This window comes from Podarcis tiliguerta (assembly GCF_965153285.1).
Source record: "Podarcis tiliguerta genome assembly, chromosome: 10".
Classification (NCBI taxonomy): domain Eukaryota; kingdom Metazoa; phylum Chordata; class Lepidosauria; order Squamata; family Lacertidae; genus Podarcis; species Podarcis tiliguerta.
Genome location: NC_139543.1, coordinates 70604729 through 70619531, shown reverse-complemented (window position 1 = coordinate 70619531; position 14803 = coordinate 70604729). Strand labels below are relative to the sequence as shown.

General features: G+C 48.6%; 2 protein-coding genes across 2 annotated transcripts in view; one reads left to right on the top strand and one right to left on the bottom strand.

The window, feature by feature from the left end:
* Positions 1-2333, bottom strand: part of LOC310659216 (oxidized low-density lipoprotein receptor 1-like) — an 18078-nt gene extending 15745 nt beyond the window's left edge. The window contains exon 1 of the mRNA XM_083402457.1: positions 2253-2333. The gene's annotated coding sequence lies outside the window, so the exon portion shown is untranslated. The remainder of the gene's footprint in view (positions 1-2252) is intronic.
* Positions 1089-14803, top strand: LOC310659205 (C-type lectin domain family 1 member B-like). The gene is made up of 6 exons (XM_083402428.1): positions 1089-1488; positions 4097-4195; positions 6522-6620; positions 10229-10380; positions 12539-12681; positions 14196-14803. The coding sequence occupies exons 1-6, from the start codon at positions 1257-1259 to the stop codon at positions 14317-14319; spliced, it is 849 nt and encodes a 282-aa protein (XP_083258554.1). The 5' UTR covers positions 1089-1256; the 3' UTR covers positions 14320-14803.

Sequence of the window (14803 nt, the reverse complement as noted above, 5' to 3'; positions counted from 1 at the left end):
TAACCTAGTTTAAGTTACAATTACAAATGGTAATAGAAAATTACACAACATCACTTTTGACTTACTGAAGTTTTCATATTACACTTTTAGCTCTTTATCTCTTTCTTAACATATCAAAAAGAGAAAGACCAAGAAAGGAGACACCGAAAAAAAAGGAAAAAGAAGAGGAAAAAGAAGTTTTGGAAGCTTCCATTTAGACTCATTATATTATTATTTCATAACAAAATTGCACGTAATCCTAAAACCCTGCTAATGCATTAAGCTGTGTACAATGCTTCTGTATATATGCAATATTCCATTCTTCCTTCAATGCGTTGCCGTCTCTTCCTCTCAATTTCATGGTCATTTTTTCCATTTCGGCATATTCCATTAATTTGACTCCATTAATCTTCTTTAGCTGGCACACCTTCTTCTTTCCAGTACTGTGTTAGCAATATTCGTGCGGCCATAGTTGCAGACATAAATAAGTCCTTTTATAATCCCGGTGCATCCACTCCTATAATGCCTAGTAGGAAAGCTGCTGGATTTTTAAAACAAATGTTATTTTAAACATCTTCTTCATTTCATTATAGATCATTTCCCAATACTACCCTATGATTTTACAACATATGAAAAATAAATCTGTTATTTTACATTTCCAACACTTGCTTTCTTTAGTTTTGTACATTTTTGCTGATTTAACTGGAGATAGATATATAGGGTGACAATGTTTTCAACCCACCTCAAAGATGTTAAAATCAATAAAATTATATATATATATATATATATATATATATATATATGGAAAAAGCAGAGTAATAAATATAACAACAACAACTTATTTATTTATTTATACCCAACAAGAACAACTTATTTATTTATTTACACCCAACAAGAACAGTTTGTTTGTTTATTTATACCCAACAACAACAACAACTTATTTATTTATACCCCACCCATCTGACCGGCTTACATTAAAGAATACATTAAAACATCAAGACATTAAAAACCGGAACCATAGATAGCTGAGACCTGGAAGAATCAATAGAATCGGGGTCTGAATCCCGTCCCCCGCCCCCGCTGCCAGGCTGTGCCCCCCACCCACCCCCAGCTAGGCCTGACCCGGGTCGACCCCACCCAGGCACCCTGCTTTTAGGGGGCACCCTCTGCCACCCAGCAAGAGCCCCCATCTCCTGACCCCCACCCACCCCTTGCAAAGGGGTCCCTGAAGCCTCCGCCCAGACCCCCCCGAGCCCTTGCCCCACGGAGGCCCCGAGATGCCCCTGGAGCCCAGGCCCCCGGGGGCCAAGGTGGTCCCGGCCTCCAGCCTCCAGGCCAAGTCCCAGGTCTTGAGCGCCAAGTCCCGCTCGGCGGAGGTGAGGGCCCCCCCAAAAGGACCGGCCTTCTGGAGCAAGTCTTCGCCCCAGCTGCGCCGGGAGCTGCCCAAGCCCCCCAGCCGGCCCTCCTGGATCTCCTGGGCCCTGCAGGACAAGATCCCCGGCCCCCCAGGTGAGGGGCAGGTGGGGCGCGCACCTCAGTGTGGCAGCGGGCGACCCTGGCGACAAGGAGCAGCCACGCACCCCAGAGGCCCTTGAGATTCCTCGCTTTTATATTTGGGGTTTAGGTTTTTTATTCCATTTACCGCCCCGCAAGATCTCCGGGGAGCATGCAGATTGACTGATTAATTGGTTGGTTGATTGATTGATTGATTGATTGGTTGGTTGGTTGGTTGACTGACCGATTGATTGATTGATATATACACTGGTACTTTGGTTCACAACCATAATCCGTTCCGGAGGTCTGTTCGTAAACCAAAACGGGTTGTAACCCAAGGCGTGCTTTTGCCAGTGGGGCTTCCCCAAATAAATTTGTCGGTAATCCCCCCCCCCCCAATGGGTTGTAATAATAATTTTTAAAAGGTCAGAAACCAGGACACGCACTTCCGGGTTTGATATGTTTGTAATTAAAAATGTATGCAAACCAAGACATATGCAAACCAAGGTACCGCGGTATAAATTTTTATTTATTTTCCATTTCTTTTTTTCTTTTTCCTTTCTCCTCCTGTGATGAGGCTGCATTTTAATATTTTATGTTGTATTTTAATCTTGTTTTTAAGTTGTATTCATTCAACTTGTTTTTATTATTGCTTGTTAGCCGCCCTGAGCCTGGCCTTGGCTGGGGAGGGCGGGGCATAAATAAAATTATTATTATTATTATTATTATTATTATTATTATTATTATTAGACATCCACATTATCATTATCTGCTTTTACCTCCCTGGCTCTTTGCAGCCTGGTTGAGGAAGGCCGATTTAAAGCCCATGGTCTGGAACCGGCTGCCGGCTTTCGTCTACGTCGTTTCTATCAGTCCTCTTTGTTAATTTTATTTATTTCGGTTGAGTTTAGCAGGTCCTCACACGGCTCCCTCCGAAGGCAGAATTCCTCCTGTTAAAATACTGGATTATACAGTTACCGTATTCTTCCGTCTATAAGACGCCCCCATGTATAAGACGACCCCTATTTTGGGGGACTCTGGTTTAAGAAAATGGGGGGGAGATGGCCGCCGTGTATAAGATGCCCCCAAAATTTTGGACATTATTTTTTTTTGGGGGGGGGACCTAGTTTTATACACAGAAAAATATGTTAACTCTGCAAAACAGAAAGTAACAATAGCAGCGTCCCAGTGGGTGGGGATTTTAGGACGCTGTTCCCCACACATATATTTATGTCTTTGTTTATGTACTAAAGTGGGCTGGACTAGATGACCTGTGGGGTCCCCTTCCCATTCTGCAATTCTGAGATTCCAGACCTTCCAAGTGTCCCTATTTTCCAGGGACAGTCCCAGATTTCGAAAATCCTTGTTTCTGATTTGATCCCCCTTTTCCTTAGGACGTTTCTATTTTGCATCAGAGAAATACTGGGGGGTATGAGATTTGCGACCCCCAAGCCGTCTGAAGGCACCCCCGTACATATAGGGAAGATTTTAGATGTTTATTGTGTTTTCGTCTATGTTGGGATCCTCCCAGAAAAAGTTGGAGCAACCCAGTCAGATAGGCGGGGTATAAATAGTAAAATTATTATTATTATTATTATTATTATTATTATATAGGACATCTCTGTTTCCATCAGAGAAATGTTGAAGGGTATGCCTGTTCGGATAGGCCTACAACGCAAGGTGCTTGGAAGTGTTGTAAACAAAAATTGCCCTTTTCCCTTATGGGGTATCCAAGAGCCTATATAGAGTCCTTATGTAGGTTCCCTATTGGTAGGAGAAGATAACAGAGGCCAACCAGAGAATATTGAGAAGCAAAGCAGCTAGTAAGCCTGATCTTTATTGATCTGTTGCAACAGGGTGCTGCCCTCACACGCAGGAAAAGAGGAGGACCCAGAAAATTGGTGTGCAAGGCCTTATAAAGACTTTTGAAATTGCCACCCTGGAGTCCAAGACCAACCCCAGATACATCGTACATACATCACAGAAGGGGTGTAACCTAAGACCACCCCTCAGATACATCACACCTACATCACAGAAAAGGCAGGTCTAAAACAGAAATTTGAATGTTGTTTTTCTCCTGTCGTTGTTTATCTCCTGTCTGGCAGGTTACTTTATTGGAATCCCTGGGGAGCCTGGCTATTCTTTTGTAATGATAAATACTTAGTTCCTGGGCCAGGTCCCAGGCTCCCAGCCTATTCATATCTTAAATGTGCCCTTAAGACAGGATTTGTGAAGGAGAAGACAATGGGGAGGTTTCCCACTTTGACCTTGCAGAGAAAACATTTGCTCAGTTTAGGAGTCAAAATGGTTCCAGGTCGGTCTTCCTGTGCTGATCTATGTACGTGCTTGGTTGGTACACTTATGAACATTTAACATATATCTCAGACTTCAAAAGTCCTATCACAGTGCGCAACCCGAAATCGCGCAACCCGAAGCATCTGCAACCCGAGGTATGACACTATTGCATTGCTGTATTTGTTCCTGTACTGCAAGGGGTTGGACTAGATGGCCTCTGAGGGTCCCCTTCCCACTCTGCAATTCTGCAATTCTTCAGAGGCCTCGGCGTGCCAGGCAGGAAAGCTGAACGGGCGTGCTTCTAATGCTTCTCCTTTTCCCTCCGCAGATGTTTTGGGCATCTCCACCTGGTGGCAAATCTGGGCGCTGCTCTTGGTGGCTGCTTCCTTGGCCTTGTTCTGCGCTCTGCTCATTTTGATTTACAATTGTAAGTACTGGGGTGGGGTGGGGCTTCGAAAGAGGCTTCCGACACCCCAAACCCGGGTCTCCCTTCCTCTGGGGCCTGCACGCTGCCCTAGAGCGGGCACCCGCTGCCCTGTTTGGGGTGGCAATAATCATAAAGGGGCTGGGCTGCATGATCCATGATGCAGCGTGTCGTTCTCTATCGTTAACTGGCTCTGGGACTACAGAACTCAAGGGCATTATTATTATTATTATTGTTGTTGTTAAGTTGTGGGTGAACATATCAGACGACACAGCGATTCTTCAAACAGGCGGTTGGAGGGTGCATGGCGGCTAATGGATTGAAGTTGAATCCTGACAAGACAGAAGTACTGTTTTGGGGGGACAGGGGGCGGGCGGGTGGGTGTGGAGGACTCCCTGGTCCTGAATGGGGTAACTGTGCCCCTGAAGGACCAGGTGCGCAGCCTGGGAGTCATTTTGGACTCACAGCTGTCCATGGAGGCGCAGGTCAATTCTGTATCCAGGGCAGCTGTCTACCAACTCCACCTGGTACGCAGGCTGAGACCCTACCTGCCCGCGGACTGTCTCGCCAGAGTGGTGCATGCTCTAGTTATCTCCCGCTTGGACTACTGCAATGCGCTCTACGTGGGGCTACCTTTGAAGGTGACTCGGAAACTACAACTAATCCAGAATGCGGCAGCTAGACTGGTGACTGGGGGCGGCCGCCGAGACCACATAACACCGGTCTTGAAAGACCTACATTGGCTCCCAGTACGTTTACGAGCACAATTCAAAGTGCTGGTGTTGACCTTTAAAGCCCTAAATGGCCCAGTATACCTGAAGGAGCGTCTCCACCCCCATCGTTCTGCCCGGACGCTGAGGTCCAGCGCTGAGGGCCTTCTGGCGGTTCCCTCATTGCGAGAAGCAAAGCTACAGGGAACCAAGCAGAGGGCCTTCTCGGTAGTGGCGCCCGCCCTGTGGAACGCCCTCCCATCAGATGTCAAAGCGATAAATAACTACCTGACATTTAGAAGACATCTTAAGGCAGCCGTGTTCAGGGAAGTTTTTAATCTGTGATATTTTACTGTATTTTTTGTTTCTATGGAAGCCGCCCAGAGTGGCTGGGGAAACCCAGCCAGATGGGCGGGGTACAAATAATAAATTATTATTATTCTTATTATTGTTCAGAAGCCAGAACAGAACTGAACTGAAGAGCTCAGTCAGCCTACTTATATAGAGCTCCAGTACAACGTTACTGTAGCAAATTTCTAAAACTATCCAATCACTGAACGTCACTTTCGATCCTTCATTTGCATAACTATCTGCAGTATCCCCCTGCTGGCCCAGGGTGAGAACTTCAGTACATAACAGTTGTTGTTGTTGTTGTTGTTGTTGTTGTTGTTGTTGTTGTTGTTGTTCTGCGGTCCCAGGGCAAGTTAACAAGACTGGCAGCCAGGAGAGTTTCAAACACATACCTTTACATTTGCACAAGGAAAGTGCTCTGTTGCCCCAGTGCAATAAATTTATTATTATTGTTGCAGGAATTTATGTATAGGTTGGGGCAGCAGATATCATGCACATGCAGCCCAGTACCAAAATCAGCACCATCACAATTGTGACTTTTGTGAGTTGTCCCCACAAAACACTTCATCACAGTTTCTTCCTATCTATTCAAAGGGCCTCTGCTGCAGAATACCAAATGTAAGAATTCACTGGTAATTTTATCTATGTACTGGCTCACTGGGGAAACTTTAGAAATTCATCTAGATATGTGAGCTCAGCTACTCAGCAGCCCCTCTGTCTGAGTGATAATCCCTGGCATCCTGATACCTGAGTGCCAGACAGGTAGCCATGCCAGAAATAACAAACCCAGATGAAGACAAAAGGGTGTGATGAACTTGGCTGGGAAACAGCGAGATTTAAATATCTCTTTTGTTACACTTGATGGGTGTTTGGTGGAGGGCAAGGGGGACCATGGGGCAGAGTCCAGGATGCTCAGATTACTGCCACCAGACCTCCCCTTTCATGATGTAACCATGATGTATTAGTGATGTATTTTTTTTTGGGGGGGGGAGAGTGTAACATGGGGATTAGCAGCTAATAAGAGTTTGGGTTCTCTTTTGTTTGGGGCTTCCATCTTGTTCCACCTGGTGCCAGGTGTGAGTCCTGTCGTGACAGTCTTCAATAAAGACCAAGCCTACTGGCTGCTGTTTTGCTCTGGTATTCCTGGCTGGGGTCCTTGTTTTTTGTCCAAGGGAGCCCTCAGATTTCTCCGTTAACATTATTAGTATTAGTATTAGTATTAGTATTATTAAAAAACACACAGAGAGAGAAATACGTTTTCATTTCAGACACCCTTGTGGCGACAGAAATCACTGCTGAATCTCAACTGCTGCAGCGTTCAGAGAAGAGGCTGAAGATGGCCGTTCAGCAGCAAGCAGAAGGCAGAAGTGAGAAGAGCTCTCGATATTTTCTTCCCCTGTTTATTAAAGCAATAGCGGCAATCGTTATTGCAGGAGAGATGCAACAGGGAAACCAGTGGGAATTGGTAAAATGGCGAAACCAATTAGTCTCTGGCAAATAAGCAGCCCTTGCTTCTCATCAGGGAAGCTCTGGTGCTGAAATATGCTCGGAGTCGAGAGTGGATTTCATGCTCTTTATTCAGCTCATAGTGTTGAGGAGGAATGGAAGTCCCCTCAAAGTATCTGCTTTATATACATTATTTACACAATGGGCCCCACGTGATTGGCTAATTCCGGGATTCTCCTGTAGGCCAATCAGGTTGCGGATTCACTTCCACCTGGAGCTGGATTGGGTGGCTCCTGTGGACCAATCAGACTGCTGCATTCTGGATCCTATTCTAGGACCAATCAGAACTGCTGCATTCTGAATGCTATTGTTCTAGGACCAATCAGGACTGCTGCATTCTGAATCCTATTGTTCTAGGACCAATCAGAACTGCTGCATTCTGAATCCTATTGTTTTAGAACCGATCAGACTGCTGCATTTTGGATCCTATTCAACTCAGTACATAATAGGTGCGCTTATGAGGAGTTCCTGGGTCTGGATCTGCGACACCAGCCTCTGAATTCCCCAGCCAGGCTGCGGAGGAGCCAGGGTTTGCTGACCCTGCTGGCGCTGGTTTTCCTGACTCTTCTGGGGATATCCGAGGCCCAGCCCAGTCCAGCTCGCTCCAGGAAGAATTGATGTCGCTAGAATGCCATATCACTTGTGCTCTGCAAAGGGAAAAAATATGCAGTGGTGTACGGTCAGGGGACTACGGGTACGAGGCTAGTTCCCTAAATTTTCCTGGTAAATTAGAGCACTGAGGTATTAAAGCCTGGCACCTCTTTCCCAAGGCCCAAGAAGATTTCTGTCCAGCTTAAGTGGGGAGGCACGATGCTCATGCCCAGTTTAGCTTATACGCTATAGCTCATGGGTAGGCAAACTAAGGCCCGGGGGCCGGATCCGGCCCAATCGCCTTCTCAGTCTGGCCCACAGACGGTCCATGAATCAGCGTGTTTGTACATGAGTAGAAGGTGTCCTTTTATTAATAATGCATCTCTGGAATATTTGTGGGGCATAGGAATTTGTTCACTTTTATTTTCAAAATATAGTCTGGCCCCCCGCAAGGTCTGAGGGACGGTGGACCGGCCACCTGCTGAAAAAGTTTGCTGACCACTGCACGGTATAGCTTAAATGGTGGATTTGCGTATAAGCTAAGCAAGCTATAGTTTAGGCCTCCAGTCTCTTGGGGGCCCCCAAAAAATTTAAAGGAAAAAACAACTGGTTGTTCATTTCCAAAATATAAGATAAAAAACAAATACCTACAGCAACAGTGCTTTGTGTTGTGTAGGCTCCTATGATGCAAGTCATGGGCCCTGCCTGCTCCCTAAAATATCACTGGTTTGCTCCTTTCTGTATATAGGGTGCCTCCATTCAGCATGGACTGGTTGCATGGCCACATGGGTAAATAGCTTGAGATGCCTATTGGGTCCATCAATGACAAAATAGCATATATTCAACACAAAAAACCAGTGACAATTTGTTGTTGACAAAGGACAGCTGGACATAGAAAGGGCCCCGTTACATTCAGTAGCTGAGGGCCTCATCAAACCAAAATCTGCCCCTGCTCACGTCACCACCAATTGCCCTCGAAGACTGGTGCCTCTGGCCTAAGCGTCCTGTGAAAAATTTCACTGCTGCAATTACGGGGTGCAAAAGGGGATTTCTTGATACTGGCACTCTTGCCCGTCCGTCCAGCATCACATATCCGGCTCTTCTGCAAAACGAATGTGGAAATCAGTGCAGTGAAAATATATAACACAGGGTTTTTGTGTGTGTGTGTTTCAAAAAATAAACGCAGCTGTAATGGTTCTAGGGGTTGCTCGTGCGTAAATCGGCGCCACACCTGGGTGGGTTGCCTGAGTGAACCCTTTCTGTCTGGACAGCCACTCGCCCGTGGCTGTCTCAATCGCTGGCAGAATCCGTCAGTGGGCGTTTCTTGAACTTCTTCCAGCATAAAAGTTCTTTGACGCCTAGTCTCCGCCTACTCTCCCTGCGCGGAAGCCTTCTGCGCAGGGAGGGTGTGGGCATCGGAGGACTTGTGCTCTCCCCGCTGGTCCCCGGTGAGCAGTCTTGGAGCCACCTCGCCGATTCCCCCATCTGCCCCCCTTCTCCACTGGTGCTACGCTGATTTCCTTCCCCAGAAGATGTGCTGCTTCTCTCCCTCCCGGGACGCTCTCCGGCATCCCTCTGGAGCCCTCCCTCTCCTTCTGGCTCCGATAGCAGTTCCCTGACAGCAGCTGATCAGAGGTTGGATGCTGCCAGTTTCTGGAAACCGCAGGATTGGAGACTGTTGCTCTCGTGCTCGGATCCTGCTCGCGGATGTCCAGTAATGGGCATCTAGTTTGAGGTGTTCTCAAAGTAAAGGAAGGATTGAACTCTGATTAATTAGAATACACACAGAGGCTTGAACCAGCAAGCCTCTGGGAAGGGTGCGTATAATAATCTGTCTCCAGCCTCCAGCCCAGGTCGTTTTATTCACAAAAGAACTTTTTGCAGAGTGTTCTTAAGAACCAATCAGATTTCTTCTGAGCATTTCAACAAACCCCACGTGGGAACAAAGTTAAACTACAAACACTAGTTAGGAATGCATACTTTTGGGGTAAATAAATGAAAACTACAAAGGAGTGCATTCAGCAACCCCGGAGGTCATAAACAATCAGTACACATGATAAGAAGGATGGCCAGGAGGACAGTGATCATTATCACCTTAATGTGAAACCTGTTTCCTGGCCCTAAGATTAACATCCTAAGATTAACATATCAGAAAAGCTACATCAAAGAAACTGCCCACTGTCTTTGATGACCCAGGAGCCTGCCTGTCTAAGTGTGTACATGACTTGTGAAGAGAGAGAAATGGAACAAGGATGCAGAGGTGTGGATTGATCAAGAATCATATCAAAATAGTTTAAACCCAGTCAACGCAATGTTTTCATTGCTGACACAGATGGCTTACTCTATATTTCCTCATAGCAATCCCAGCTGATCACTACAGTGGTGCCTCGCAAGACGAAATTAATTCGTTCTGCGAGTCTCTTCGTCTAGCGGTTTTTTCATCTTGCGAAGCAACCCTATTAGCGCCATAGCGGATTAGCGCTATTAGCGGTTTAGCGGCTATTAGCGGCTATTAAAGGCTTAGCGGATTAGCTGCTAAAAGGCTATTAGCGGTTTAGCGGCTTAGAAAAAGGGGTTGGGGAGCAGGGGAAAATCTCAAGACTCGCAAGACATTTTCGTCTTGCAAAGCAAGCCCATAGGGAAATTCGTCCTGCGAAGCGCATCGAAAAACGGAAAACCCTTTCGTCTAGCGGGTTTTCCGTCTTGCGAGGCATTCGTCTTGCGGGGCACCACTGTACACTAGTTGGTTGCTTGGAGAACAGATGGGCCCTTGGACCTAACCCAGCAACCTCTTTGTACCTTTCTTCATCTCTGCTCAACCTCCGGAAATCCTCCAAAATATCTCTCTCCCGCCAACCCTTGTGGTTTATCTCCACAGCCCTGACATGCAAGTCCTGCAAACAGCACTGGATGCAATGGGGAGACAGCTGCTACCTGCATACCACTCAGCCCATGTCCTGGAAAGACTGCTTGAGCCACTGCAAGTCACTCAAAAGCGGCCTCTTGATCGGGAGCACCGAAGGAGAAATGGTGAAAGCTGTTTGGAGTTGCGGGTGCGGGGTTCCTGCTCTGGCACAGGGTAGGGGTAGGGGCATGTGTCTAGGGCAGAAATTGCATAAACCTCGCCGATAGGTGTGCAGTTCTCACACGCAACCCTGACACGCAAGTCCAACCCCCTGCAATGCAGGAATCTCAGCCAAAGCATCCCTGACAGGCAGCTGTCCAACCTCTGCGTAAAGGTAAAGGTAAAGGTAAAGGTACCCCTGCCCATACGGGCCAGTCTTGACAGACTCTAGGGTTGTGCGCCCATCTCACTCAAGAGGCCGGGGGCCAGCGCTGTCCGGAGACACTTCCGGGTCACGTGGCCAGCGTGACGAAGCTGCTCTGGGGAGCCAGAGCCGCACACGGAAACGCCATTTACCTTCCCGCTAGTAAGCGGTCCCTATTTATCTACTTGCACTTTGACATGCTTTCGAACTGCTAGGTTGGCAGGCGCTGGGACCGAACAACGGGAGCGCAACCCGCCGCAGGGATTCGAACCGCCAACGTTTCGATCGGCAAGCCCTAGGCGCTGAGGCTTTTACCCACAGCGCCAAACCTCCAAAGAAGGAGAGTCCACAACTTCCAGAGGGAGTCCGCTCCACCGTCAAACGCTCCTTACTACCAGGAAGTTGTTGGAATCTTGATTCCAGTAATTTGAATCCATTGGTTCGGGTCTTACCCTCCGGAGAAGCAGAAAAGCAAGCTTGCTCCATTTTCCGTCTGGCAGCCCTCCAGATATTTATCCTGTCACCTTTAAGTCTCCTCTTCTCCAGGCTAAACATCCCCAGCTCCCTCAACTATTCCTCCTTTGGCACTCAAAATAATAAGAATAAGAATAAGAATAATAACAATAAAAATAATAAAAATAAAATAAATAAAATTTTATTTATATCCCACCCTCCCCGGCCGAAGCCGGGCTGAGAGCGGCCAACAACAATAAAAGCAACCCTGTTCACATAACAATCAATCAACTGAAATGCATTCTAAAACCAATTCATTCTAAAATCAAAATCAAATCAATGGCAACCATTGGGCTAGAGTGCTCTGAGGATTACAGAAGGAGAGGGGGTCAGACTGTGCCTTGCCCTAGTCTCTTGGGACAGAGCATTCCACCAAGTCAGGGCCACAGCAGAAAAAGCTGTGAAAAGAGAAAACAGTTAAGCCTCCCGCCTGATATCGATAGGCAGGGATTTGTACATCCATCTTTATGTTAATCAGTTGTTCAGCCAGGCTTTTCAGTGCCTTTCCCCATCACTTTCCTAACTGCAAAAAGTCTGGGTTTTTGTAAGTGTTGTGCTAGAATGGCAGAGCGCTTTGCTTGTGCAAACCTGAGTTTCCTGGTGTGCACTTGCTTGCTCCTAGGGCCGCCTTAAGCATATCCAGCCAGTGGCGTAGCGTGGGGGGTGCAGGGGGAGCCGGCAGCACCGGGCGCAACATCGGGGGGGGGGCGCTCGCACTCGCAGCTCTCTGCCCCTACCTGGCTCACTCACTCTCTCTCACTGCAGTGCTGGCTGTGCAAATCCGATCCGAGCCGCCGGGTTGCCGCCCACTGTGGAGGGGAGGGTGCTAGGCGTGCGGTGCGGTGCGGAGAGAGAGAGAGAGGGACTATCTGGGGGAGGGACAGTGCAGCGGGGGGGGGGCGCAAATTACTTGCCTTGCCCCGGGTTAGGGGGCGCAAATTACTTGCCTTGCCCCGGGTGCTGACAACCTACGCTACGCCACTGTATCCAGCGCTGTGGTGCAAATATCCCTATGGGGATATTTCCCAGGGCTGCTGACCTTTCTTGGGAGGACAGCGCTGCTGGCGACGTGCCCAGGTTTGCGGGGCTAAGGAGGAGGCGGGCAGTGGCTGGAGGGCAGCTCCTCCGGCGGGGAAGAGGCGGAGGCTGGAAGTGACAGCTCCTGGCTCAGCTGGCCGCTTTGTGCCGTGGTGGCCATGGCAGGCGGAGACTCCGAACATGGCGCTGCTTCGGCGTGGCATGGCGGAGGCGCCGCATCCAGCCTCTTCCCTGGTGCCCTCCAGAACTTGGCGCCCTGCTCCACTAGCCTCTATGGGTAAGAGGCCGCTGCATGCTCCCTGCAAAATTCTGGCAGCCCTGCATGATGCGTCCCGCATGATGGGCCTTGGGGGTTCCTTTTCCCGCAGGAATTCCTGCTGTCGCAGACGGTGGACTGGTTCATGATGCACAACAACCGGCTCCGAGGTGGAAGCTACTGGATCGGCCTGATGTACAACACGTCCGAGAGAATCTGGAAGTGGGCCGACGGGGCAAATCTGCACATCAGGATGTGAGTCTCCTCCTTTTTCTGCACGAGAAGCGAGGGTGTTTGATGTATAATGGTTTTGCCTACATATAAAATTGATTTAATGGGGGGGTGGCGCTGTGGGTTAAACCACAGAGCCTAGGGTTTGCCGATCAGAAGGTCGGCGGTTTGAATCCCCGGGACGGGGTGAGCTCCTGTTGCTCCGTCCCTGCTCCTGCCCACCTAGCAGTTTGAAAGCACCTCAAAGTGCAAGTAGATAAATAGGTACCGCTCCGGCGGGAAGGTAAACGGTGTTTCCGTGCGCTGCTCTGGTTCGCCAGAAGCGGCTTAGTCATGCTGGCCACATGACCCGGAAGCTGTACGCCGGCTCCCTCGGCCAGTAAAGCGAGATGAATCCCGCAACCCCAGAGTCAGTCACGACTGGACCTAATGGTCAGGGGCCCCTTTACCTTTACCTAATATTGATTTAATGATAATGATGAAAAGACTGTCCTGTTGTGAGGGCTCTCGGAGATCTACGCAAGTCCTCTGAGCGCGGGGAGTAGCTGCATTGGCCAAGGGTCTCTCTGGCGATTTCTTACAACAGTACAGTCAAACCTCCGTTCTCAAACTGCTCCATTTTCGAGTGTTTCGGTTCCCGAACGCCGGAAACCCAGAAGTAAATGCTCCGGTTTCCGAACCTTTTTCAAAACTCGAACATCCGACGCAGGAAGCTCTTGCAACCAATCGGAAACCACGTCTCGATTGTCAAACGTTTCAGAAGTCGAACGGTCTTCTGGAATGGATTCCGACTGTACTCACTACATATTTAGAAGAAACTCGTTCAAAAGAGGCGATACGTCAGTATTCCAAGCCAAGACATAAACGGTGGATGAAAAACTCATATAATGGAAAACGGTGACAGGCACAATCATAATTGGGTGGAATTTGCCACCCGTGAGGCTGTGTCCCTAAATAAGCTAATAAAAAACACAAGACCCGCCAGACAGTTGCGTAGCCCAAAATTTCTGCTTCCCCTCTGAGAACCCAGAGTTGGTGGGTCCATTTCTCTGGCTATGAATAAAGCCTTTTAAAACCAGCCCATAATAGCGGATGCAGAAGCCCCCATGCAGCCTTCAGCCGCAACTAGGCAGGTAAAGGTAAAGGGACCCCTGACCATTAGGTCCAGTCGTGACTGACTCGGGTTGCGGCGCTCATCTCACTTTACTGGCCGAGGGAGCCGGCGTACAGCTTCCGGGTCATGTGGCCAGCAGGACTAAGCCGCTTCTAGCGAACCAGAGCAGCGCACGGAAACACCGTTTACCTTCCCGCCGGAGCGGTACCTATTTATCTACTTGCACTTTGACGTGCTTTAGAGCTACTAGGCAGGTAGCTGTTAGCAAATGCTTTAGTAGTAGTGCCTTGCTGTGCAAATTGCAGTTATCTCCCACAATCTCTGCTTGCAGCAGATTCTTCCCATTCGCTACGGCAGCCTGCTTCCCCGATCCCAGGAATTGCATTAAAAAATAAAATAGGCTAAGCTTCCTTATCCCTAACAGGTCTGGAGGCTGGCAGCACGTCTCCGCCATGGTGGACATCTGCGTCAACTTCAGAAACGGCGATTCGTACATCTTTGAATGCAGCAGCAAGCACCAGTGTCTGTGCAAGAAATCGGTGGAATGAAGCAGGCGGCAATCCCGGGTCCAGGCACCCCTCTCTAGAGGCCCTCACGAAAACAGCATCCACGGACATCTCTCGTAAAGGGGCGCATCTCACCCTACGAAGGCGCACGGTGTGGGCCTGGTGTTCCGGCCACTGTCTCTGCCAGGGCCACAAGCTGCTCTCTCTGCAACGGCCGGAGAAGTCATCCGCCTCCGCTAGTGAGCTTCTACCTCTGCCCCTTAAGACTTCTCTTTTCGCTTCGGCCTTTGAAGGTGTGCTGGGCGAGATCTGCCGAAATGCAAACTCCCCGTCTGCCGCTGAAATCTAGTTGCGGCCGTTCTTTTTACTGTTTGGCCAGCCATGCATCGGCTTGGCCATTGGTTTGTTGATGTTTTCGTTGCCGTTCTCATGTGCTTATGGTAAACCGCTCTGTGATCCTGACAGATGGGAGGGTGATCTGGAAGAATAAGTCAATAGATGTTAAAAATAAATGTGTATTATACTA

Excerpts from the sequence above, each read along its gene's own strand:
- LOC310659205 (XM_083402428.1), top strand. The coding sequence starts at position 1,257 with ATGCCCCTGGAGCCCAGGCCCCCGGGGGCCAAGGTGGTCCCGGCCTCC. Across the intron at positions 4,196-6,521 it reads GCTCATTTTGATTTACAATT|ACACCCTTGTGGCGACAGAA; the intron begins GTAAGTACTGGG and ends TTTTCATTTCAG. Across the intron at positions 6,621-10,228 it reads GCAGCAAGCAGAAGGCAGAA|CCCTGACATGCAAGTCCTGC; the intron begins GTGAGAAGAGCT and ends TTATCTCCACAG.